Raw genomic sequence first — 26,870 nt, forward strand, 5'->3', positions numbered from 1 at the left:
TCTTAATAAAATGGTTTAATTGAAGTTTATCTTAATAAAATGACCTTTTCTTATATTTTTTGTCTGCTCATTTCGTCCAGGTTTAGTTTTGATTGCCGGTGAACTTATTTTTTTTATTTAAACCTCCTCTCTCTGCCTCTCCGGCCTGGAACAGCGTCCTTGTCCACCCACTCTTTGCCACATTAAGACTGTATGCAGTCAGAAAAGAAGCAGTGCAGGGAAACCTAACAACTGTGAGCGTCTTCAGGCTCCTTTAAAGTCCTCACTGATAAAATCACTTTTTCAGAGTATTAATTAGACAACTACAGTTTGGTTAATGTCCCCAGAGACCGCTGCTTGGTCTTTTCAGCTTCAGGCCTTCACTCCACTGTGACTGCTGCCTGCTGTTTGGTGTTGGATTAAATTCTGTCTGCAGTTTGTGTTTATTGAGATGATGGGAGCAGTGGAAAAGGAGTGATGAGAGAGGCTGAAACTCTGAAGGTGCAGCATCAGCTCCACTGTGGACGCCTCTGCTGTTCACACATTGATATCTGTAAATCATTTCTTTTATATTCAGTTTAGCAGAACCTATAGCAGCCTTTTCCATCTTTTCTTCTTCTGAGCTCTTTCATTGAAGCGGTTCTGACGAGTTCAGGGTGACAGGGTTTAGAGGGAAATACCAGGTCCAATTGCAAAAGGTTGCAGACATCAGGTGGGTCTCTCTGCGAGAGCCGGGCCTTTATTATAAGCACTGACCTGTGAAATATCACATAGCCTGTGAGCATGCTCAGCAAAATGATGCAATTTGAGAGGATGTCACTGTTCACCCTGAAGTGACCCGATCCTGGCACAGTGGGAGGGGAGGAGTCTGGGTGTAGGGATCCTGTTCAGGAAGATGCATCAGAACGCTGTTACTCTGTTTTAAAACTGCTTGTAGTTGTTAAAGAGTTTGGCATTAATTTGACTCAGGATCTCTGCATCTCGTGGCCTTATTCAGGCTTCAGGAACAACCTCAGATGAATGAAAACACACGTAAGTCCACAGCTTGCAGAAGCACCTTCAGCAGCAGCGATGACGTCATCAGTTTCTCACGTGATGTGAGGGAATGTTGGTCCGATCAGCTTTGACGCGCTGCTTTTTCTGCATTTTGTTTCCGTTTCTGTTCAATAAATGATGACACAGCGTAAAATGTCATGTGTTGTTGGTCCTCAGGTTGTGTTTACCTCATTTAAAGGCCGGGTGAGGAACAGAGGATTTGTCATTATGTCCTGATACATAAAACATCAGACATTTAAAGAGGCTGTGCTTCCTTTTTCACAACAGTTTTGCTTTTTAATGATTTTAATTTCAATGACAAATGAGGCAAGCAAATAAAACCGTCCAACGTGGAAACAACAGCTTTTATTCATCAGTGACGGGTGTTATTGAGACTAATATGAGCTGTGGAACTGAATGATATGAAATTATTAAATCTCAAGACATCTTAGCTCGAAGATGTCTGCGGAATCTATTAAATACAATTATTCACAGAGAAGAAGATGCATTTCTTTGTCATTTTCCCCGGCGCATGTGTCTTTAAAAGCGCTGCATTGCAGTTATATTTAATGGTACCACTTTCCAGGGAAATGTCAACAAAAAAGGTCAAACTGAGACAGCTGAGGTTAAAATAACCTTTCGTTTGTCTTTTAGATATCCAATACTGAACCAAGCAGCGACCAAATGGCAGCTTTCTGTTACGGAGACAAGCCGCAACGCTCAAATGTGTCGAGTCATGTCGAGAAATCCAGGTTGTCTGATACGTTTTACATCATTCATTTCATGGCAGACCTGAAGTGGAGCTCAAAAACAAGAAGAGAAAAGAATCTCCCCGCCAGTTAATCAACTGTTGCCCAACGTTTCTCCATCGCTGTCATTTTCATTGACACTAATTCCAGGCAGTTATCCTCGTAATGAACAATTCTTCATAGCAAACATCATTACAGCCATAATCAGAATGTTAACAGGGGACCAGGAAGAATGAAGAGAACACTTTTCCCTCCATCACATCAGCGTTCAGACCAATTAAATCAAAGTGATTAGACTCAAACGCATCGTTATTTGGAATGAAATCTGCCTTCATGAAATCGAAGTGACTGCAGCATCGTTCCCAGACAGATAAAACTCCTAAAATCAGACGGATCTGTGAGTTTGATGGTGATGCAGTAACACCTGCAGGTAAAGCAGCTCAGAAACATGAGCAGCTGCTGCAGGGCGAACTGAGATGGATGACTGTCAACATTTATCCAAATGCATTTAAAAACCTGTAAAACGGGAGGTCAAGTAACCACAGGCCTGACGACCACACGGTCTCAGCACCAATCTCAGACTGTCTCTATGACACATCAACATGGATGAAAGCCCATCACCTCCAACTTAACCTCCCAAAAACTGAGCTGCTGGTCTTCCCAGCCAAACCAACCATACACCACAGCATCTGCATCCAAACTGAATCTCTTGCTCCATCAAAGGTAGTTAAAAACTTTATGATTGATGACCAGCTGACCTTCAAAGATCCCGTTACCTCGGTTGCTCGTTCAGCCGCTTTGCATTACTAAACATAAGAAAGATCAGACCATACCTGACCCAACATGCCCCCCAGCTCCTGGTGCAGGCCATGGTCATCTCCCACCTTGACGACAGCAATGCTCTCCTAACTGGTCTCCTAACTGGTCTCCTAACTGGTCTCCTAACTGGTCCCCTAACTGGTCTCCTAACTGGTCTCCTAACTGGTTTCCTAACTGGTCTCCTAACTGGTCCCCTAACTGGTCTCCTAACTGGTCCCCTAACTGGTCTCCAGCCTAACTGGTCTCCTAACTGGTTTCCTAACTGGTCTCCAGCCTGTGCTGTGAAACCTCTGCAGATGGTCCAGAACGCGGCGGTGCGTCTGGTCTTGGATCAGCCTAAAAGAACACGCCCCCCCTCTGTTCATTGAACTCCTCTGGCTGCCCTTAGCCGCCCGCATCAGGTTCAAGTCCCTGATGTTAGCTGTCTTTTATGTCAGTGTATCCCAACCCTGGTCCTCGTGTTTTCCATGTTTCCCTGCTTCACCTGATCCAAATGAGTGGGTCGTCCTCAGCCTTCTGCAGAGCGTAAAGACCTGACCCATTCAAACGAATCAGGTGTGCTGCAGCAGGGAAACATGGAAAACATGCAGGGCCTTGAGGACCAGGGTTTCCTTTTTCCAATAAGCAAGTTACCAATTTTCAAATCACATGTACTACCAATAGCAACATTTAAGCAGCTGAAAGTTACAGGTTTTGTTGTAGATGTCTGCTTAGTCGAAGTCAAATTTATTTGTAGCACATTTCATATACAAAACAATTCAAAGTGCTTTACATAATAACTTTACATTAAACTCCTCTGGCTGCCCTTAGCCGCCCGCATCAGGTTCAAGTCCCTGATGTTAGCTACAAAGAGCTTAATGGAACGGCTCCCATCTACTTGAATGCTCTTGCAAAGGCTTCTGTCCCAACTGGGTCCCTCCGTTGGTCCCAGGATTGTCGTCTAGCAGCTCCTACACCACGCCTAAGACAATCCAAACTCTGTTCATGTGTCGTCCCACGATGGTGGAATGACCTACCGAGCGCTACCAGAACAGGGGCGTCCCTGTCTATCTTCAAGAAGCTCCTGAAAACCCAGCTCTTCAGAGAGCATCTCCTATCCCAGCACTTACCTTGTACTTCCCTACCCCCTCTATCTCTGCACTTTATCTTTCTGCACTTCCTTCTATGCCTGCACCCTATCTCTACTCTGTCACCTCTGACAGAGTCGGACTCCTGGGTTCCTTCTATGTAGCTTATTGTTAGCTTTTATAAAGCTGTTATATCTTCATTTGTAAGTTGCTTTGGATAAAAGCGTCTGCTGAATACAGAAACAGAAACAGGCGTTTAAAAAAAAGTCACGGCTATCAATGTGCATCATGTTGCACGTGTGTTTTTATCACATATTCACCACAGTTTGACTCATTAAAGTCGCCTAACTGATGCTTCACCTGTGAGACAATAAAGATAAACCTTCTGACACATAACTTAGCACAGGTGACGTTGGGTTTTCCTCTTCGTCGTGATACAGAGCGCTACGATGACTGTCTGGAGTCTATAAACACGTTTCATTAGGTGTATCATAGGGATCAAACACATTAATCTGTCCTTGCTCTGATTTACAGCCCACACAGAGCAGAGGGAGAGACGATCGTGGACGTATTCTTTTCATGAAGTCAAACCTGCACGTCGCCAACTTCACCGAAAGAGCCAAGCGAAGCAAACAGGACAGAACAAGCTCAGTTATTACTGACTGATAGCAGCAATGAAGCGACCTCTGTCCTCCTGTTTTTCCTTTGAGCTCTCTGCAGCAGTAAGATCCAATCTGATGTTTATTCTTGCCCCATTTCTTGCTCAGTAGAGCATGATTTCCTGCTGATTTCTTCGTTTATGACTGCAGACGAGGAGAATTTGCTGCTAACGGTCCGACCTTTGCGGTTCTGAGGTGCTGTGAATGCAGCATGAACTGAACGTGATGTTTGGAGGATATAAATCTGAGAAGGCTGGACAACAAGAATCTGAGCAAGGAGCAAAAACAGGTTCAATCATATCATTCTACATGAAACTGCATTAAGCCTCTGCATATAAAAGGCTGATTTTGGACCCCACTACAACAGTGTGGGGTCACATTGAGATGGAAAATAACAGATAAACTTGGCTTTTGACCCAGCATCAGTCAGGAAATGAGCATGCGGTGCATGCGTTTATGTTGATGTGTTCCTCTTGTGTAAAGTTTGATCAAAATAGTGTCTACAACCAACTTTGTTTATCACTTTTGTAGAAGTTCAAAAAGAGATTAACATCATCACATCCACAAACTTTCCAGATCATTAATTCAGGAACATAGGATGAGAAGAGCTTCGATAAACAGAGTATGAGGCTGAGAAAATGACTGCTGCAGGCTTCTTGTGCGAATACGAGTCTCCTGGATGTCAGATTCCAGTGGTGATTGGAGAGAAATACATCCTGACTTTGTTGTTGGCATTAATTTGCCCACGTCTGAATACCTGCAAATGAGTATCGGGCTTGTCATATTTGATAAATTTTCCCCCACAGAAACAATACTCCCGAGGCCAGATGAGAGAGACCGAACAACTTTGAAGACAAACTGTTTTGCTGAGTTGATTTACTGTCAACAATAAGCAGCTTGCCCGCATTTCTCTCCTTCCCACCAAGAATGTATGAAAGCCTCTCAGAAAATTATGCAGAGACAAAGTGATCAGCTTTCATTGTTTAAGGTCAGCGTGTTCATTAAAACTGACAGACTGGCTGGGCAACACTTTGAGGTGTTGCCACTGCCTTGACCTTTGCAGAAAGGCAGCACTGGACGTGCCATTTGAGATGTCTGGCCGTAAAGTGATAAACATTCTCTTCAACTGCTCCTCTTCAAACCCCATCAGTGCTGTGATCTCAATTAGCTGGTAAAGGAGAGACGGATCACGGACCCGAGCTGACACCAGACAGGTAAAGCTGTCAGCTCTGCTGCAGCTCAGCCCATGAGGAAGTGTTGCTAGTTTGCCTTTAATTTAGCCGTTTTTCTTCTTCAACTTTGCATTTTTCGGTCTCAAACACCCTCTATTTTATTGTAAAAGCACAGATGAATGTGATGGCTGCAGCTGGACCTCCTGCATCTCCTCAGAGTCAGACCTGGATGGACAGCTGCTGCTCTCACTGTAGGTTTGTGGTGAGTGACAGGGCTGGGAGTGCTGCCAATAATGATGTTCTCATCAGCAGTGATGCCCCCCCCCCCCTCACACCATGGATTGGTTTCCTCACCTGATTGTATCTTCCCCAAAGAGTTCAGCTGTCACGGCACATTTAAATCCGATGATAATGCCATATACATGAGGTCATTCATTACTTCTTTGTGCAAAAAAGAAAATTCATCTTTAAAAGAAGTAAGGATGATATTTATATTGTATGATTTGTCTGTGAGTGACACCCTGAAGGAAAGAAGTAATTTCATGGGTTGTAATCTGTGGGATTAAAAAGTTAAATAAGTTAATAAATAGTAATAAGTGGGACTGATTAAAACATCTAAAATAATCAGTATTTATTTGACATTGTATACTCTGTTGTTTCTTGATTGATCTGAGTTTTTACCTGTTATCTGCACAGTGGTCTTGCTCATACAATCTGTGATCGATTACTTTTGTCGCGTGCTCACGCGCCCGGGGAATTCGCGGTATTTTTCTAAAGTCCTGCAGCACTCGTATAATTATTTCTCCGCTATTTTCAGGTAAATTGCGGGCGTGTTTTCAGTAACTTAGGGTTGGGTTAGGGAAGATGTGTGTGAGCCGGTCCGTCATGGAGACGTGATTGGTGGCGCTGTGTGTTTCTACCGTCTCGTTGGCTGTGGTCCAGTATCCATGTGGCGCATCATGGTGGGTTTTATGGCGCATTTTCTGGTGTATCATGGTGTATTTTGTGGTGCATCATGGTGTAATTTATGGTGTATTTAGTGGTGCACCATGGTGTAATTTATGGTGTATTTTGTGGTGCATCATGGTGTATTTTATGGTGTATTTTGTGGTGCATCATGGTGGATTTTGTGGTGCATCATGGTGGATTATATGGTGGATTTTATGGTGGATTTTGTGGCGCATCATGGTGTAATTTATGGTGTATTTTGTGGTGTATTTTGTGGTGCATCATGGTGGATTTTGTGGTGCATCATGGTGGATTTTGTGGTGGATTTTGTGGTGCATCATGGTGGATTTTATGGTGTATTTTGTGATGCACCATGGTGGATTTTATGGTGTATTTTGTGATGCATCATGGTGTATTTTGTGGTGTATTTTGTGGTGCATCATGGTGGATTTTATGGTGGATTTTGTGGCGCATCATGGTGGATTTTGTGGTGCATCATGGTGGATTATATGGTGGATTTTATGGTGGCTTTTGTGGCGCATCATGGTGGATTTTTTTGGTGGATTTTGTGGTGCATCACGGTGGATTTTTTTGGTGTATTTTGTGGTGCATCATGGTGCATCATAGTGGATTTTGTGGTATATTTTGTGGTGCATCATGGTGGATTTTGTGGTGTATTTTGTGGTGCATCATGGTGGATTATATGGTGCATCATGGTGTATTTTGTTGTGTATCATGGTGGATTTTGTGGTATATTTTGTGGTGCATCATGGTGTATTTTGTGGTGCATTTTGTGGTGGATTTTGTGTTGTTTGTGCACTTTGATTCTGTGATGCCGCTTGTGTTGCTGTGATTTGAGTGTTCATTCTGAGGAACATTTCCTGTGGATTGCTTCTTTTGTGGATTGTTAAAATCTTTGTAAAAAAAAAAGCAAAATCCTTGCTGGGGAAACACCACGTGTATGATTATTTCTCCTCTGTTTTCAGGGGTGTAACGTGCACTTTACCACGACCCTTATTTTAGCACTTGAGGACCTATGAGTCTGTCTCTGTGCCATCTGGGTTTAAGTCCTACTTCCAGGTGATCCTGAGTAACCAATATGTTAATTAGAACTGTCCAGGGAATTCAATATTTAATCAATGTGGGACTCTATGTTGTTAATATTCAACTTTAAAACCACAAGTTATTAAAACTATAGAGTAGAAAGCTTAGAAATGTAAAAAATGTAGCTGTAAAATGATGAAGTAACCCTTTAAAAACTTCCTCCTGTGTTGTGGTAAGTAACTTTCCTCCTATAGAAGTCTTTCCAGCTCCATTCAGTTCACATTATGTTGGTTTTCCCTCTCCCTGAGGCCACATTATGCTCTCTGTGCCATCTGTGCTGGGTATGACAGGGCATATGTCTGGGGGAGTTTATTCAACAGGGGTTCATAAAAGTGAAAAGTTATCGTACTTCAGGAGAATGCAGGACCTTTCTTTCTCCCCCAAAGTTGTTGTGGTTGGTGAGATAGATACACAGATGAAATCATATCTTTCAGAGGAGTTATGCACGCAGATACATAGAAATGTAGACAGAAAACTTCTCCTGAAACAGTCATTTCATCATCTAAATGGTCCGTTCAGATTATTTTATCTGCAGCTGAAGCTTCTACTTACAGTAGGAACTGACTTTTATTCAAACACCAAAACACAGCACCAGAGACTCCTAAATGTGAAAGATAGCTAGCAGTGACTTCAGCAGCTAGCATCACTTATTACTGTCAAACCAGCACTTTGAGCTGGGCACAGAAGGCAAACCGATGGAGTGCAGATAGTTTTTGCTTTAAAAGGCTGTTTTCCTTGACTCACATACAAGTCGCTCTTCCTCTCTGTTTGATTTTGTACAAGAATAAGTAAAGATGAAGCTTCATCTGAAGCATTAACGCAGTGAAACTGTGAAGTTTAAACTTGATCTGACTGCATGAAGCAGACTGTTGAACACTGAGTGAAGCCAAAGCACAGAAGTGAATGTCTCACCTCCACTTTCAGCTGCTTTTCTGAAGAAATGACTCCAGAAAGACGATAACAAAAGCGTGCTTTTGGTGCCTTGAATGTAAATGTGCTGCTGTTGACCTTCGACATTTTGCCCTGACAGCCTTGTTTTCAGCTAAACTTTGTGCTAAAAGTCCCAGAAGCACAAGATTTTCCCCCCAAAGACCATCGTTCCTTAACTGCTGACAAAACCCCTCCGACTGCAGCAAGAATCGGGGGGGTAATCCATGAAGGTCTCACATGCCAAAACCTCCTGAGATATTTGTCTTAATCATGTTGGAAATAATAAACTAATTACTAGCTGTGCTTCTCATTCACTTCCTCCTCCTCTCAGTAGCTCTTCCTCTACCAACCCATTTGAAGCTGTGGCTGTTTATTGTACGTTCTTCTTTAAAATAGATGTGATTGTTCATTTTTACTTTTTAAATGCATTGATATAATTGTAAAGATAAAACTAAAAGTTTATTATGTCCTTCAAAGTAACACTGATAGAATAATCCTCTCATAAGCATATTATCTCAAATCCCCCCCCACTGATGATGTCATGCACACCACTCTGGCTCAGCCCATAGTTTGACGAAGACTCTGGGCCTTCATCATTGTTGCTACGCTGTAATTGTCAGGGGACTTTTGCCCCTGAGCTGCATGAGGGGCCCACCCATCCTACAGTACGGTTTCTCTGAACATGTTACATCTGGACCAGGACAGATGTGTGGCGGCCTCCTAAAGTAACACAGACAGATAACACTTTCACAACCCAGATTTGAAAATGGGTCATGTAGCTTCAACTCATCAGGGATGTGTTACCCATCCTTCTGCTGGTCTATCCCTCCACTTTACAAGCACTCTATTTGTTTTGCAAGTGTTTGTGTTTATTTCAGCTCCAGCAGGGGGAAAGAAACAGAGTACATCCCATAATATGGAGAAGCAGGGCCGTGGACAACCGGTGTGCCAACCGGTGAGCCCTGTATGACACGACACCAGAACACGATGTGTGCAGAGGAGCTTCAGAGCTGAATGAGAGGAGCATTTCATTTTGGGGTTTATAATAAGTCACATTTCCTGTTCAATGTGACGTTAAACTATCAAACTACTTAAACATGTAAAGCACAGATTCATGTTTGAGGCTAATTCCACTTCCTGGTACTCAGACCTACATCAACTGCATCTAAATATTTTAGATATAGGTTTTACTCACCTCCAGAGCGTGCTTTCTGTGACGCTGCCAATGTGAAAGTCATACAGTTTGGTAAGAATCAGGATCACCTGTAAAGACATGAAAATTCAACATTACGATCTCTTTTAAACGTGAATCACAGTCGAAACAATATAATCCCAGATTTAGATCATATTCTTCACCAAAATATCCATAAATGAGGGAGTTCGGATACTTTGGATCCATGTTCCCGAGTGATTTAAAGGTGGAACAGCAGGTGATTCTAACGCTAACGCGTGAAGAGATGGACTGTTGTTGGAAAAAGGAAGTTGAACCGAGAAGCAGCATTTTTCAAAATAATAGTCCGATGATAGTTCCTACATTTTAGGAAGGCCATTTGCCTTTCCGCAAAGAATTGGATGAGAGAAGCAGTGCCCAACACAATTCCAATCACTAAATATGATGCAATCATAGAAGTTTTTGTCTTGGCACAAAGAAATGTGGCGTCTTGCTTTGTCCAAGGGGCCATTCTTGTCCTCACGCCTGTTCCCGTTCTTTCTTATGAAGAAGGACGCATCACACAAGCAGTGACAAACCAGTCTGGGAACCTCAGGGTTACATCTCTGCTTTTTGCAGATGATGTGGTTCTGTTGACTTCTTTAAGCCACGATCTTCAGCGTGCACTGGAGCTTTTCGTAGAGCGTGACAACGCCGGGATGAGAGCCAGCTCTTCTAAATTTGAGGCCATGGTTCTCATCTGGAAGAAGGTGGAATTATTCCCTCTAGGTTCGGCCTCAGCTGGAGGAGTCACAGCATTTCCGGATCTTGTTCCCGAGCGATGGGACGTTGGAGTGAGAGATGGAGCTTGTCAGCAGTAACGAGGGCGCCGCTCCGGTCTGTTGTGGTGAAGAGGGAGCTGAGCGAGGCAAAGCCTTTAATTCGCTGCTCCATCTTCATCCCAACCCTCACCTGTGGTCACAGACCTGGGTAGTGACAGAAAGAATGAGGTCAGAGGAAGCTTGGAGTCGAGCCGCTGCTCCTCCGCATTGAAAGGAGTCAGCGGAGTTGCTTTGGGCGTCTTGTTAGGACGCCTCCTGATGGCCTCCAACAGGGAGGAGGCCCCGGGACAGACCCAGAACTCACTGGAGGGATTATATATCCCTTCTGGTTTGGGAACACCTTCGGATCCCCCAGGACGAGCATGAGAGTGTCACACGGGGAGAGAGGTGTTTGGTTTCCCTCCTGGACCTGACCTTGGATGAGCAGAAGGCACTGGATGGATATAAGTCCAATGAAAGGATGGCATCACGCCGTTATCTCACAGGAGGAGGCGGACCACGCAGTTTGATCATCTCAAATTATCTCAGTTATCTCAGTGTATCAACAGTTAATCACCATCAGGTTAACACACACAATCTGAAGTGCAAAGACATTTTGACTTCTGGTTTGGTTCCAGCACAGCTGTATTAATAGGAGCTGCATCCACTTAGAGGAAGTTCTGCTTTTGTATTTGTTTCAGCATCGTTCGTCATTTTGTTGTCACACACCATTCAGCAATGACTTTGCCTGTTTTCCTGCAGCTTCAGTTGGGTTCCTCACTGTTTCTTTTAGCCCTGCACAGCAGGACTGGGAGTTGTTGCTGTCAGTTTCAAAACTTCCATGTGAGTAAATGTGTGTTGTGTAAAAATAAGTGAACCCTACCCACTTCACCAGCCCAGCACCCTCAGTGTCGTGCACACTGCTGCTCCCACTAATGTCGATAAGAACTGAGCAGAATAAATAAAAGGAAGCGGGACTGAATGCCAAACTAACACTTTGTCTTTGTTCTCAAAAGCCAGAAAGATTTAATATTGGTGGCTTTTACAGGAAGCCTAAACAAAACATTAGTTGGCCGTTAAAGAACAACTTTCACTGTAGAAACACACAAAGAAGGTGTTGCAGTTAATGGAATTTTGCTGCAGCAAAATAACTTCTGGTAATTAGAATTTTCTCTTATCAGCTCTTAAGAAAACACCACAAAGTTCAGAAAGTGACAAATTAGCATGTTGGGAGGCTAATTACTCCTGTGCATCCAGTTTCTAACTCAGGATTCCTCTTGATGGAGTACACAAAAGTCTCTGGTTCACTCCTTTTCTATCTGCTGTTCAGGAGAGATAATCAGCCGGTGCAGCAGTTTGATAAACATACAGGCCCTCAAAGAAACTCACAGGATGCTGTGAAAGCAGATATTTACGGAGCATGTGTCATGTGACCTCCTCTCACTGCGGAGAACGATCATGTCAACGGGGAAGGAAACAAATCCCCATCTGGTGAATCTCACTTCAGTTATCTTTGGATGGGACTCCCTGTGAGAGAGGTTGACTTCAGTTAATTCAGCTTAATCATATCACGATTTAAATGAGCTTTTAAGATGACTCACAGTAGACTGCAGTCACTGCTGGAAAAGCCAAAGCTCATCACACACATTTAGAATTTCTGTGTTACCAAAAGGAAAATTTCAAACAAAACGTCAGATTTCTGACAGGGAAAGTTGGAGGAACCTGATCCGTCCCCCACCTCAAAATCCAACATGGCTGCCGCGCACACGGCCGCGTTGATGAAGCGTTCATCAGTGCTGAACAGGATCTGCGCTGTGTAACGGGACAACAACGCTGCCATGTTTGCATGAGAAAATAAACATGCTATTACCAGCTTTAAATGTTCATGATAGTGAGCAAATCCTTAGTTTTCAGTCTCAGAACTCAGGTCCAACGTCAGAGACATGAACGACAAGAAATAACGATTTAGTCCAAGTCGATTAACTTTGGCTTCATGAGGTTTTATGTTTTAACACCTGTTTGTTGATGATATTTTACACACAGTCACAGTGTGATTTAACTTCCATGTGTTTCGTCATCATTTCCTTTTTCTGCTTTTTTTAAGGCAACTTAAAAGGCTTGACTTAAGTCACTTGGCTTGGGGGGGTGGGGGGGGTGGGGGGGGTCCAGGAGGTGTGGCCATGACTTGTCTGACAGAAGTCAGCAATCAGGCTGGATAAGGAGAAAATCAGACTGTGAAGAGCCAGTGCCTTGGCGTCTTGGGGCCCTCAGAAAGCTCTCTGGCCTGCAGACTTCCAGGACCTTTCCACCTCGTGCTGAGCCTCTTTCTCTGAACAAGCCAGCCTCTCACCAGGGACCCTGGATGGTACTTGTGGGAAGATGAGCCACATGCCGGAGGGATCCTCCCACGAAGAGTGTGAACACACAGTTCATGCCGACAAAGACTGCAAACGCCAGGGATGAGACAGTAAGAGGAGAACGGATTGTTGCCATGCAGCCCCACCGAATACTAAAATGGGATCTCAGTGTGTGTTCTCTGTTTTCTTCGTCTCTGGGGAAGCCAGTATATCTCAGAGAAAGCGGGGTAGTGTCAGGCTCTCTGATGTGTGGTCGGCTTTGCTCTGAAGGGAGGGGGAGGGCATGTATGAGACACGGTCACATGCATGATTCACCGCCTCGTCCCCTTATAAGAGTCTGAATTTGAAATTCACATTGGACACCAGCTGAAGAACAGAGTCCCTTCAGATGCTCCTTGAAACTCAGTCAAGCATAGAGCCTCGTTTAAGGCATGTTTAACGCCTCAGACCAGCTGTGTTTCTGCTTATTTACATGCCTGTTCACAGGCCTTTATGACCACAGACAGACCAACTGTGTTTCTGCTTATTTACATACCTGTTCACAGGCCTTTATGACCACAGACAGACCAACTGTGTTTCTGCTTATTTACATGCCTGTTCACAGGTCTTTATGACCACAGACAGACCAACTGTGTATCCGCTTATTTACATGCCTGTTCACAGGTCTTTATGACCACAGACAGACCAACTGTTTCTGCTTATTTACATGCCTGTTCACAGGCCTTTATGACCACAGACAGACCAACTGTGTTTCTGCTTATTTACATGCCTGTTCACAGGCCTTTATGACCACAGACAGACCAACTGTGTTTCTGCTTATTTACATGCCTGTTCACAGGTCTTTATGACCACAGACAGACCAACTGTGTTTCTGCTTATTTACATGCCTGTTCACAGGTCTTTATGACCACAGACAGACCAACTGTGTTTCTGCTTATTTACATGCCTGTTCACAGGTCTTTATGACCACAGACAGACCCACTGTGTTTCTGCTTATTTACATGCCTGTTCACAGGTCTTTATGACCACAGACAGACCAGCTGTGTTTCTGCTTATTTACATGCCTGTTCACAGGCCTTTATGACCACAGACAGACCAGCTGTGTTTCTGCTTATTTACATGCCTGTTCACAGTCCTTTATGACCACAGACAGACCGACTGTGTTTCTGCTTATTTACATGCCTGTTCACAGGCCTTTATGACCACAGACAGACCAACTGTGTTTCTGCTTATTTACATGCCTGTTCACAGGCCTTTATGACCACAGACAGACCAACTGTGTTTCTGCTTATTTACATGCCTGTTCACAGGTCTTTATGACCACAGACAGACCAACTGTGTTTCTGCTTATTTACATGCCTGTTCACAGGCCTTTATGACCACAGACAGACCAACTGTGTTTCTGCTTATTTACATGCCTGTTCACAGGTCTTTATGACCACAGACAGACCAACTGTGTTTCTGCTTATTTACATGCCTGTTCACAGGTCTTTATGACCACAGACAGACCCACTGTGTTTCTGCTTATTTACATGCCTGTTCACAGGTCTTTATGACCACAGACAGACCAGCTGTGTTTCTGCTTATTTACATGCCTGTTCACAGGCCTTTATGACCACAGACAGACCAGCTGTGTTTCTGCTTATTTACATGCCTGTTCACAGTCCTTTATGACCACAGACAGACCGACTGTGTTTCTGCTTATTTACATGCCTGTTCACAGGTCTTTATGACCACAGACAGACCGACTGTGTTTCTGCTTATTTACATGCCTGTTCACAGGTCTTTATGACCACAGACAGACCAGCTGTGTTTCTGCTTATTTACATGCCTGTTCACAGTCCTTTATGACCACAGACAGACCGACTGTGTTTCTGCTTATTTACATGCCTGTTCACAGGTCTTTATGACCACAGACAGACCGACTGTGTTTCTGCTTATTTACATGCCTGTTCACAGGTCTTTATGACCACAGACAGACCAACTGTGTTTCTGCTTATTTACATGCCTGTTCACAGGCCTTTATGACCACAGACAGACCAGCTGTGTTTCTGCTTATTTACATGCCTGTTCACAGGTCTTTATGACCACAGACAGACCAGCTGTGTTTCTGCTTATTTACATGCCTGTTCACAGGCCTTTATGACCACAGACAGACCAACTGTGTTTCTGCTTATTTACATGCCTGTTCACAGGCCTTTATGACCACAGACAGACCAGCTGTGTTTCTGCTTATTTACATGCCTGTTCACAGGTCTTTATGACCACAGACAGACCAGCTGTGTTTCTGCTTATTTACATGCCTGTTCACAGGCCTTTATGACCACAGACAGACCAGCTGTGTTTCTGCTTATTTACATGCCTGTTCACAGTCCTTTATGACCACAGACAGACCGACTGTGTTTCTGCTTATTTACATGCCTGTTCACAGGCCTTTATGACCACAGACAGACCAACTGTGTTTCTGCTTATTTACATGCCTGTTCACAGGCCTTTATGACCACAGACAGACCAACTGTGTTTCTGCTTATTTACATGCCTGTTCACAGGTCTTTATGACCACAGACAGACCAACTGTGTTTCTGCTTATTTACATGCCTGTTCACAGGTCTTTATGACCACAGACAGACCAGCTGTGTTTCTGCTTATTTACATGCCTGTTCACAGGCCTTTATGACCACAGACAGACCAACTGTGTTTCTGCTTATTTACATGCCTGTTCACAGGTCTTTATGACCACAGACAGACCAACTGTGTTTCTGCTTATTTACATGCCTGTTCACAGGCCTTTATGACCACAGACAAACTGTTTCTGCTTATTTACATGCCTGTTCACAGGTCTTTATGACCACAGACAGACCAACTGTGTTTCTGCTTATTTACATGCCTGTTCACAGGTCTTTATGACCACAGACAGACCAACTGTGTTTCTGCTTATTTACATGCCTGTTCACAGGCCTTTATGACCACAGACAGACCAACTGTGTTTCTGCTTATTTACATGCCTGTTCACAGGCCTTTATGACCACAGACAGACCAACTGTGTTTCTGCTTATTTACATGCCTGTTCACAGGTCTTTATGACCACAGACAGACCAACTGTGTTTCTGCTTATTTACATGCCTGTTCACAGGTCTTTATGACCACAGACAAACCAACTGTGTTTCTGCTTATTTACATGCCTGTTCACAGGCCTTTATGACCACAGACAGACCAACTGTGTTTCTGCTTATTTACATGCCTGTTCACAGGTCTTTATGACCACAGACAGACCAACTGTGTTTCTGCTTATTTACATGCCTGTTCACAGGTCTTTATGACCACAGACAGACCAACTGTGTTTCTGCTTATTTACATGCCTGTTCACAGTCCTTTATGACCACAGACAGACCAACTGTGTTTCTGCTTATTTACATGCCTGTTCACAGGCCTTTATGACCACAGACAGACCATCTGTGTTTCTGCTTATTTACATGCCTGTTCACAGGTCTTTATGACCAAAGACAGACCAACTGTGTTTCTGCTTATTTACATGCCTGTTCACAGGTCTTTATGACCACAGACAGACCAACTGTGTTTCTGCTTATTTACATGCCTGTTCACAGGTCTTTATGACCACAGACAGACCAACTGTGTTTCTGCTTATTTACATGCCTGTTCACAGGTCTTTATGACCACAGACAGACCAACTGTGTTTCTGCTTATTTACATGCCTGTTCACAGGCCTTTATGACCACAGACAGACCAACTGTGTTTCTGCTTATTTACATGCCTGTTCACAGGTCTTTATGACCACAGACAGACCAACTGTGTTTCTGCTTATTTACATGCCTGTTCACAGGCCTTTATGACCACAGACAGACTGTGTTTCTGCTTATTTACATGCCTGTTCACAGGTCTTTATGACCACAGACAGACCAACTGTGTTTCTGCTTATTTACATGCCTGTTCACAGGTCTTTATGACCACAGACAGACCAACTGTGTTTCTGCTTATTTACATGCCTGTTCACAGGTCTTTATGACCACAGACAGACCAACTGTGTTTCTGCTTATTTACATGCCTGTTCACAGGCCTTTATGACCACAGACAGACCAACTGTGTTTCTGCTTATTTACATGCCTGTTCACAGGCCTTTATGACCACAGACAGACCAACTGTGTTTCTGCTTATTTACATGCCTGTTCACAGGTCTTTATGACCACAGACAGACCAACTGTGTTTCTGCTTATTTACATGCCTGTTCACAGGTCTTTATGACCACAGACAGACCAACTGTGTTTCTGCTTATTTACATGCCTGTTCACAGGCCTTTATGACCACAGACAGACCAACTGTGTTTCTGCTTATTTACATGCCTGTTCACAGGCCTTTATGACCACAGACAGACCAACTGTGTTTCTGCTTATTTACATGCCTGTTCACAGGTCTTTATGACCACAGACAGACCAACTGCAGCACGCTTTGAAAAATCTTTGACAGGCTATTCGTATCTCAAGCACTCGCCCCATTTTGAATCCCCACTTGACTTGCAATTATAGAATCAAAATGTCAGTCACATTGCACTTGCATTAGCCGTGTTGCCGAAGCAATTAACTAAGTGTGGTGAAAACATATTATTAGCATAACTGATGCCCCTTTCTCTTCAAACACCAAGTCAAAGTGCCAAACCCAATTCTGAATATTGCTTCAGCTCATTGCATGTTAATGAGTGTTAATGACTTTTTGGAGGAAAAAGTGCCCGGCTCTTCTCTCCGCAGAGCAACAGTTTAATTGTGATCATGACCTGCTGAGGCATCATCTTCAATGTCAGGTAACAGCACAAGGCGGCAAAGCAAGGCTGAATGAAGCCTGGCTGCGCGTGTGTGGGTTTATTCATGCTGAGCGCCTGAATTAACAGCATTTAAGCAGATTTAACTTCATACATCTTCTTAAACAGCGATGCTATCGCACTGGTATGAAATTAGCTATGCTTCTTCATTCTGTTGATTGATGCTGCTTTGAAATGGATTCACCTCTGCGAAAAGAGTGAAACGGATCAAAGCAAAAGAAGTTTTTAGGCTCAATGATTTAAAAAAAAAAAAACCTGCATCTGTTTGCATGTTCAAAACAAAAGCCTTTTATTCCTCTGCCTGCACATCACAGCATCGGCAGTCTCGCACACGTCTGAGAGCAGGCTTTTAGTAGTCTGCGTACATCTAGACAGTCGACACCAAAATGGCAGCAGGAACTGATCATTATCTGGAAGTGATTAAGCTTCCCCGCCTCTCGGTAGCATGTCAACAGCTGAGCAATTACTCCTTCAGCTGACGATAGCCGTTTGTGTGACACAATGTCAGCTGGCAGCTCTGTTGCCACCAGTTGACAAGTCTGAGAAACGCTGAATGCTTCCATAGAAAAATGTTGATTAATCGGCGAATAAACAGATTTTTTTCAAATAACTGGAGACAAAAGGGGAGATTGTCTTCTTTAGCATGTGTCCATTCGAAATGTTTGAAATGGTTTCGATATTTGAGAAATTTAAGCAGCTTTGTTCATGTATTTCTTAAGAACAAACCGTTGGATCCCATGAAATTCTGAGGCTGTAATGTTGGCTTTGTGCATTTCTCAATCAGCTGCCCAGCAAAGCTTGGAGGCTCAATGCTGTGCGTTTTATTCATTATAAATGCAAATAAATGTTGATTCTAAGTTCTTCAGGTGACCAGAGAGAGAGCAGCAGCAGAACTGCTGGAAGTTGCACCATTTTAATGTCTCTCAGCTCCATCGCAGAGGGCAAAGTGTCAGACGCGTGCTGCAAAAGTTCAAGAACTGTACGCGATAACGTGGTTATTAGGCTGCAAAGAGCAACAAGCTCTTTCAGCACACGAGTGCTTTTAACTAGCAAAGAGAGATGGAAAGCCAAGGTCCCAGCGGAAGCTCTCCACTCTGAATGGTGCTGTCATCTTGCGAGTATACAGCAGAAATTAAAAATATGTATCACTTCAGAAATGAAGGCCATGGGCAGAAGAAAGGGAGGGGATCGGTAAATGCTGTCCACCAGGGTATACTGGAGCTGTTCGTCCTATCAAGGCTGTATCAGGGAGGGGTTGCAGCACTTCCTCCTTCTGTCTGTCACGCTGCTGCTTCATTCTCCCTCTTTCCTCATCTTCCATATCTCTTATTCCCTCTTTGCTTCCTCGCTCATTTATTCCATCCTCCGAGTGTATGTCTTTCCCTCATTTCCCTGCTCTTTCCCTTCCCTCTATCTGTTTATCTGGGCTTGTCTTTTCCCTTTTCCCCTTCTACTGCTCTCCCTTGATTTCAGCCTCCTTGAACATGCCTCTTATCTTTACTCTCTCAGTAGTTCCTCATATTCCCCTTGTAATATGCTCCCCATCTCCTGCACCTCACTTTCACTCCCCTCCTTTATCCCTGGTTATCTCTTGTTCAGTACCTCACCCCCCATCAGCATCCCATCATCTTTCATCTCTACTTGTCTGCCTTGGTAATTTCCCTTCCTGCTGCACAGGCCAGCCATTTGTTTTGACCTCATAAATAGACAATGTTTGACTTTGTGTTGTAAACTGACAGAATTCATCATCTGAATCATTTTAAATGGAGGAGAGATGGTAGTGAAGGTGATGGGGTGCATTGTGCTTCCATGAATACTTCCACAAAGGCCACACTCTTCTTATTTGTTATTGATTCATTTGATTACCTCTTATTTTTGATAAATAATCCATCTATCCATCAATTTTCTGGGGGTAACAGCGGAGCGAGCCCCAGACATTCCTTTCCCTAACCACCTAATCCAGCTATCCCAGTACATTGCCGTGGCATTTCAAAGCCAGCCAAGCAATATAATCTCTCAGGCGGATCTACCCCAAGGCTTCCCTTTGGTGGGACAAGCCCAAAACGCCTCCTCCTGGGAGGTGTCCAGATGGCCTGCCGATCAGATGCCTGAACAACCTCATCTGGAGGAGCACCTGCTCTACTCTGAGCCCCTTACCCTGTCCCTAAGAGAGAAGCCAGCCTTTTGGGCTCATTCTCCTTCTCTTCATTCTCATTGATGGGGCGTAGTGGGGGTGGGGTCATCGATGGGTGAGCCAATCAGAGAGAGGGACTGAGAGACGTCATCGATCCGCCGTGGCGCAGCTTTATTACAGTTCTGAAACCTTGTTTTTGATGAATCTGTTCATCCATTTGTTGAGTAAATGCATGCCAACAAAACTTTGAGAGGATCAGAGTAAACAAGACTTTGGCACTCCAGTTTGGTGCGAATAGACCGCGAGCTATCCAGCAAAATTAGGTTTAGAAGCAGAAAGCCGAATAAATTCAAAAAGACCAAAGACTTGGGCCAACAGCATCAACCATCCTCAGGTTGATTTACCCTTAATCCTGATTTATTACCATGTTAAACACCTGGTTTCTGCATCATTCACTACATCGGATATACAGCTGAAGAAATAATAATTTCTAAATGCAATATTTTCCATTCGCACCAAACTCAGGTGCCTTTTCAGTTTGGTTTTCTATGATCCAGACTCATCTGGCTCAGTCTGAAAGTCTTAGATTAAAAAAACAACTCAAATTATCATAATGACCAACAGTGGTGCAATAAGGAGAATTATTTTCAACTTTTGTATCACATTTTCCCTTTTTCATGTCCGTATTTCTCTCTTTGTGACAAATCCACAGAGAAATATCATCCAATTGTTCTGTTTCTGGTCTGCTTCGGTCTGTTCTCATCAAACATCGACAGAAAATAGCTTTACAACTTAATGGATATCACTGATAGATGTCCAAAGAGGCCACAGCACGCCCTGATGTTCATTTTAAAACTTTGGCTTTAAAGGAAGCTTTAAAATTCAGGTTAAACTTTTCCTGCAACACGTTATTTTGGAGTTTCTCAAAGTGGTGCAACGTAGGTTTTTACTCAAGCAGGATTTGTGACATTCAAAGAAGAGTTGGAAGATCAATGTGCTGCTACAAGGTGATGGAAAGGTCAATTGATAAACCAATCAAACTGTGTCCTGCATGGTGGGAGGCAGATTGCGAGCCTATCGGCTTTATCCGATCTGCTGGACTCTCACACTGTGGAGGAGAACTAACCTTTCCAGCACAGATAAAACCGCCGTATATTCCTCCTTTCCACCAAAAGTTTTTACCGTGATGCTATTTCATACAGGCACACTATATCCTCCCTCGGCTTCAAAGACTTAAGACTGAAACGTTGCCATAACAACTGCTGTCTGAACAGCAGCTTGAAATGCTCACAGAGCTCCAGCCATTCTGGTCCAACAGTTTCTAAAAGTCTACTGAAGCCTGCTGCCATCGTCTTCACAGAGGACTTATAATTCCAGGCAAAAATATTCTGGCATGGAAGATATGAGAATGCCAAGTACCGACTACAGGGAAGGGAAAAAGTTTCTTTTACTTGCATTATAGTTGCCGGCATGCAAACCGCGATAATGAGATGCTGCTTTGGGAGGATTCATCATTTATAAAGAAGGTAATAAATAACGCTGCATTTTCAAGTGTTTGTTAGCAGAAGGAAACAACAGTGGAGCGTGTTCAGGAAGTGGTTTTATGAAGAAAACATTAGCTTAATTCCAACATGTAATGGGGCTGTAAAAGCCTGCCTTCAAAGTGTTCGGTTCAGGGGAGCATTATCATTCCAGCTTCTTTTTGCATCTTTCATGCAGCCGTTAAACTGCCATTTGTCCACGTTTTGTCCAAAGTGCATCTCTCAGGCCAGCACTGGAGGAAGTGAAGCGAGGCAAACACTATGTGGCTGGCTGTGGAGTCTCCACCGGGAGCTTATCGCAGTGTAAAGCCAAGGTGGAGGAAAAACAAAGCCAGCGCAGACTCCCTGATTTTACTCCATCATAACACAGTGGGGCACAGATAGGAAAATGGAAGAGGTTGAGTTTCATTGACACATATACACAGACTTGCCAGACATCAGAGTAAAACTAAAAAGACTTCATGCATTCTCCATGTAGAAAAGAACGAGAAACAATAAAATATATCTTTGCTTAAAAAAGAGCAGCAAAGCAGTTGAGCTTCTTCTGAGTTTTTCTAACTTATCATTAAATACATCGGAGGGTTCGTTCGGTGGGGCGTCACAGTGACAATGTGGAAGAAGTTCAAAGAATCTCCTTTTCTCTGAGGGAACTATTTTTACAGAAAATGAGGCCGTGCTTGTTCACTAATTAAAAAACAGAGCTGTGTGTGTTGGAAGCAACTGGTGCCTCCTGCTGGAGGCACAGTAAGATCTCAGAGTGCTACTAATAAGATGCTGTCAATATAGGCTGTGAAAGTGTACCGAGCGGTTTGCCGAATGCATATTTTCCAACGGAAAATAGTGTAATGATTCAAAAGCAAAGCCTCCAGAGAAATCTGATGATTGTTTTATTTAATTATGGCAAAGTTAAAAATAAATGCTGTTTGTGAGGATGCTGAAACAAAGAGCTCCTCCTAAATTACAGTCTGAGTCAGTCAGACATTACAAGCACACGCAAACCAAATTATAATGCTTTGTGTGATTACCCACATGTACATGGGGAGTATTTATCTGCTTACACATAAGTAACGCTTGTTTTTTCAAAGTCACAATATATTTTTCTGTATCTTCATACTCTATCATTTCACGGAGCATCATAATTAAACAGGAAGATTGATGTCATGCTTCGATATGATGATAAATGACGTTGAGTTGGTTTTCTAAGTGAAGTGTGTTCTTGGAAATCATTTTAACGCTGACTGAGACAATCTGAAGCAATCTGAAGCAGAAGAAGAGCTTTTATCTTTTCTTTCTTTTTTTGCTGTGATTTATTGATTTTTCACATTTTCATGCTTTACTGGTTCAAATTTTTCATTTTCCAAAATGAAAAAAATCAAACACAAGTAGCTTTTAGCTGATTTACTGAGAAGACAGAAGATTTCTTCATTTAATTCATCCCAGACTCAAAAGAACAGTTTTACAATAACGATGTTAAATTTATGCTCATGTTTGTTTCGTTTTCATTATTATTGGCGTGATGCAGAGTTCAAGCTAATCAATGCCAACCTGTAAATATATATTAGATAATAATTAAACTGAACTTTTTATTCCTGATCCTGAGCAGAGTTGAAGTTGAAAAGGGGAAAGGAATTGAACGAGGCTGGTTCAGATGGCGCTTTAAAGGGGAACTCCGGTATTTTTAAACCTTATTTTAGACCTTATTTCTGGCATGAAATACGTTCATCTACTGAGTCTACGGAGTGAACGGGGCTGAGACGATGCAGCCTCTAAATAAGGCTTTATCTGTCTTTATTTCACCAATACTTTAAGAAGAATGAATGAATGAACGTGTGCTATAGCTCTGTTAGCTCATAGCTGCTGTGTTGTTGTTATTGGCGGCTATCGGGGGGCTTATAGAGGGCTTTCTACACACTGGGATGACGTCATAGACGCACGCCGCTGCAGTATCGGAGTTCCCCTTCAGGTACTTCAGGTGTAACGCCACCATTCAGCCCTCCTCCTATTTATTGGTCTTTTATTTTTGAGGAATATCACATTTGTGACAGTTTCACATCATGCAAAACAGGTCTGTTGCAGCACTGAAAAGCACTGAAGGCCAGTAATCAGCCGTGAAAATGTCACGGCGTGTTTGCAGAACTCGGCAGGAGACACGGAACAAAGCAACACGTCAGAAATAAGTCCTAATTGTCTAATTGGATCGCAGTGGTTACATTCTGATGCACATGAGCACTCATCGACTCCTCAAAAAAAACTCTATCAGCGGCTTTACCAAGCAGATCGGTGACCTCGTAGAAATCAGAGGCCCCCTAATATACACAAACCCCAGTTCAGCCCCCGCGGCAAAACCGGAGAGGATGAACTAATCATCTCCTAAAGCTACAAGAACCAGGAAAAAGTTTATTCTGCAAAATGCTAAGACATCTATCATTTCCAGCAAACATTGCAGCAGGTGCTGACAGTGTTGAGAGTGTGTCGTTTAAAAGTTCTGGTAAAATGGGCAACTAAAAGAAAAGAAAAATAAGTTTTCACCTGACAGAAGCGTTATGTGCTTTTTGCCAGAGGGAGTCTGGTTGGCTGATGGCCTGCGACTCAAGTGACAACCGAGCGTGAAATGTATTCTGTATCCGGCTGTTTTGGGTGGGCAGAAAATGGTCATTTTTTGCACATCACTGTGAGAACTAAATTCCCGGTGATGGAGACGTGAGAAACAGGAGCACGAGTCCAGTGAAGCTCGGTGGCTTTTGCTACGTTCTTGGACCCGTTGTGTACATTTATCCCAATCAACAGTGCAGATTTTAATCATGAAAAAGTGTTAAATGCCCCAGCAGCTGTACCTCTCAGCACATCTTTGAGCTCCTTCTACTGCTTTCTGATCAGAGTCATCCTCTACTTCAGCCCCCCCCCCCGTCACCACAGTCACATTATTCCTGATTAGAGGAACATATTGCTTTTTATTCTTTAAACGAGCGACAGGAATTAGTTAGACTGTCATTCTCATCTTCACATTATTCCATTTTCTTTTCTCACATCTCCTCTCCGGTGATGTGTTCCAGGCTGGTGTCAGCGGGAGCAGAGAGGAGGAGACAGGCAGCGAGCTCTGACTGCAGCCCTTTTCATCTGTCATTGTGAATCGTCTCAGAGGTGACACAATATGAAGGCAGCAGGACAGCTGATTAACACCAGGCTCCAATCTGAAACTCTTAATTACATTTTTCCCTCAGCTCTGACACCGTATTCTGTCTCTCCATGGTTCATACTGATGGGGCTGCAATGGGAGGGGGGGGAGGTAAAGAACTGCTCACTCACTGATAACACATCCTGAATGAATGCAGGTGCACCCTGCTCGATGCTGCAGAAACACTAAAAGCATCAGAAGCGAGCTGTGCATAATTAAAATTGCAATATGTCGTCCTTTCAGGGACATTAAGCTATCCATCAAACACTTGATCTATTGGCACAAGCCAGCTCGCTGATGGCTCAGCAGCTGCTTCCATTGACATCTGCTGTGACAACACTGGTTTAGCAGACGCTGTGGTGCAGTGTGGCGCTGATGCCACTCTGAGCACCACACATTATGCCTTCCACCCGGCTCATCGGCCATGTTTTGGGAACCATTTTAGGCCAGACAGGTGTTTTTTGTCCCCAGTTGAGAGACTTTGTAATCATCTGAGAGATAAAAGCAAACTAAAATAATCTCACTTTGCACTTTTTCTGGTAAATAAGTTAAAACATAAATGTGATATCTGCAAATTAATCAGTTAAATAACAGAATTCTGACACGGTTGATGATGAACCAGTACTAGCTTAAGCAGATCCCGTTTGTTGGGAGGTGCTTCCTTTTTTTCTCCTTCCATAATAAACTCTTATGTGATAAAGAGCATTTCTGTAAAAACGGGCCCATCGAAATAAATACTTGCACAAAAAGTACAAACTGTCACTTTGGTGAATATTTGGAGGCAGTGTTAGAAGTGTGAGTGGAGCCTCAGAAAGTTCACACATCCCAGCTCATCTGGAGGTGCCAGGGGCAGCGGATCAGGACCAAACACCGTGCGTTACGCTGCGTAATTCAGTCGGACATGTGGAGTGCTTTCACAGCGAAAGGCTTTTTAAATGAGTCGTTTCTGACAGTTGGTCAGACTCCGACAGGTCCCCAAACACAAACCCTGCATAAACACCTCTCTCTGGCTCAGCAACCTCTGCCTGCTCCTCTGGGAGCACATCAAGGCGTTCCCAAGCCAGCCGAGACATATAATCTGTCCAGCGATTCCTGAATCTACCCCAAAGCATCCTCCTAATGGGAGACCTCCCCTGGGAGTGGTCCAGAAGGCTTCCTGTTGGGATGTCCAGGTTTTAACGGACTCCTTTGATGCAGAGGAGCTGCACTGAGCAAACCCTAACCTTCCAATAAAGGGACACCCATTTTCACGCAGTTCTCCTCATGAAAATAAGCCTTTTTGGGCATTTGTTCCAGCAGGCAGATACAGGCAGTCATTTTGTTGAAAGAACATGCAACTTCTAGTGTTTTTTTACAGCAAATGCATGTAAAGGGATAAAAATTACATCTATGGCAGTATGGTCATGTTGTTTTTTTTAGCCCTAACCACTTTTAGGAGCTTAGCTGCTCCAGCTAACCACTTTTAATGAGGACTTTGAGGCTTCTTAAATGAAGAATGACGTATGTTCTGATATGTAAAACATTCATATAATCATATGTGGCGCAAAACCTATATTTCTAAATAAATAATAGGCTGTAGTAGGGATGGAGTGATTTTTCATCATTCGTTTTTTTCATGAAGATAGTCAGAAAAAGCAGAAATGGCGTCGACTTCATCCAAAGCCTCCGGTAAGAAACCGACAACTTGAGACGAAACTTGTCGATGCGTTTGCTCATTCCACACCGTATGATCGCCAAAGCAAACGGTGGAAAGAATTAACAGGCAGTGGCATTTTGCCTGTCCAAAGATATGTTTCCACTCCAAACTGTGCAGAAGGCAGGATTCAAACGAATGGTCCATAAAATGGACGAAAGGTACAAGATGCCTGCAAGGGACAGCCTGGCCTAAGAGTTCCGTGGTGGGTTATAAACTATACTGTATACAGAGGAGTTTTTTGCTTAGTTTAGGAGCCTTTATTATTCTTTTGATGTTAGGTTTATTGTCAAAAAGATTAGGCTGAATTGGTGATTATTTATGGTAATTTTTATGATAAATACCAGAAATGATCGGGATACATTTTTACTCCATATCGCTCAGATGTAAATGTTTGACACAGATACAACAGCAGCCTGCAGGTTTATCTGTAACCTACTGCAGGTCAAACCTTCCCACAGTTCAGCTGTGGAAAGTAATCTTTGTGATATAAGTTTGGTAGCGATGCAGTAAGCTCTGCCTCGAGTATTATATCATTATTTTACTAAGAAACTCTTGACACCACGGTAGAGCAGTATAGATTAATCCATGGCTGTCCCTGTCTTTAGGTCAAAGTGTCCTTGAATGAGATATTAAAGCCTCCACTGCTCCCTGTGAGTCACTGTAGCTGCATCTATACGATCAAATTACAATGTTTTATCTGCTT

The 26,870-nt window shown here is 43.3% G+C and overlaps 1 protein-coding gene across 1 annotated transcript in view; it reads right to left on the reverse strand.

The window, feature by feature from the left end:
- sorcs3a (sortilin related VPS10 domain containing receptor 3a) overlaps positions 1–26,870 on the reverse strand; it is a 221,942-nt gene that overhangs the window by 123,224 nt on the left and 71,848 nt on the right. The window contains exon 2 of the mRNA XM_072384071.1: positions 9,658–9,725. Within this exon, the coding sequence (XP_072240172.1) occupies positions 9,658–9,725 (68 nt within the window). The remainder of the gene's footprint in view (positions 1–9,657; positions 9,726–26,870) is intronic.

This window comes from Leuresthes tenuis, unplaced genomic scaffold, assembly GCF_036924035.1.
Source record: "Leuresthes tenuis unplaced genomic scaffold, fLeuTen1.0.hap1 SCAF_4, whole genome shotgun sequence".
Lineage (NCBI taxonomy): Eukaryota > Metazoa > Chordata > Actinopteri > Atheriniformes > Atherinopsidae > Leuresthes > Leuresthes tenuis.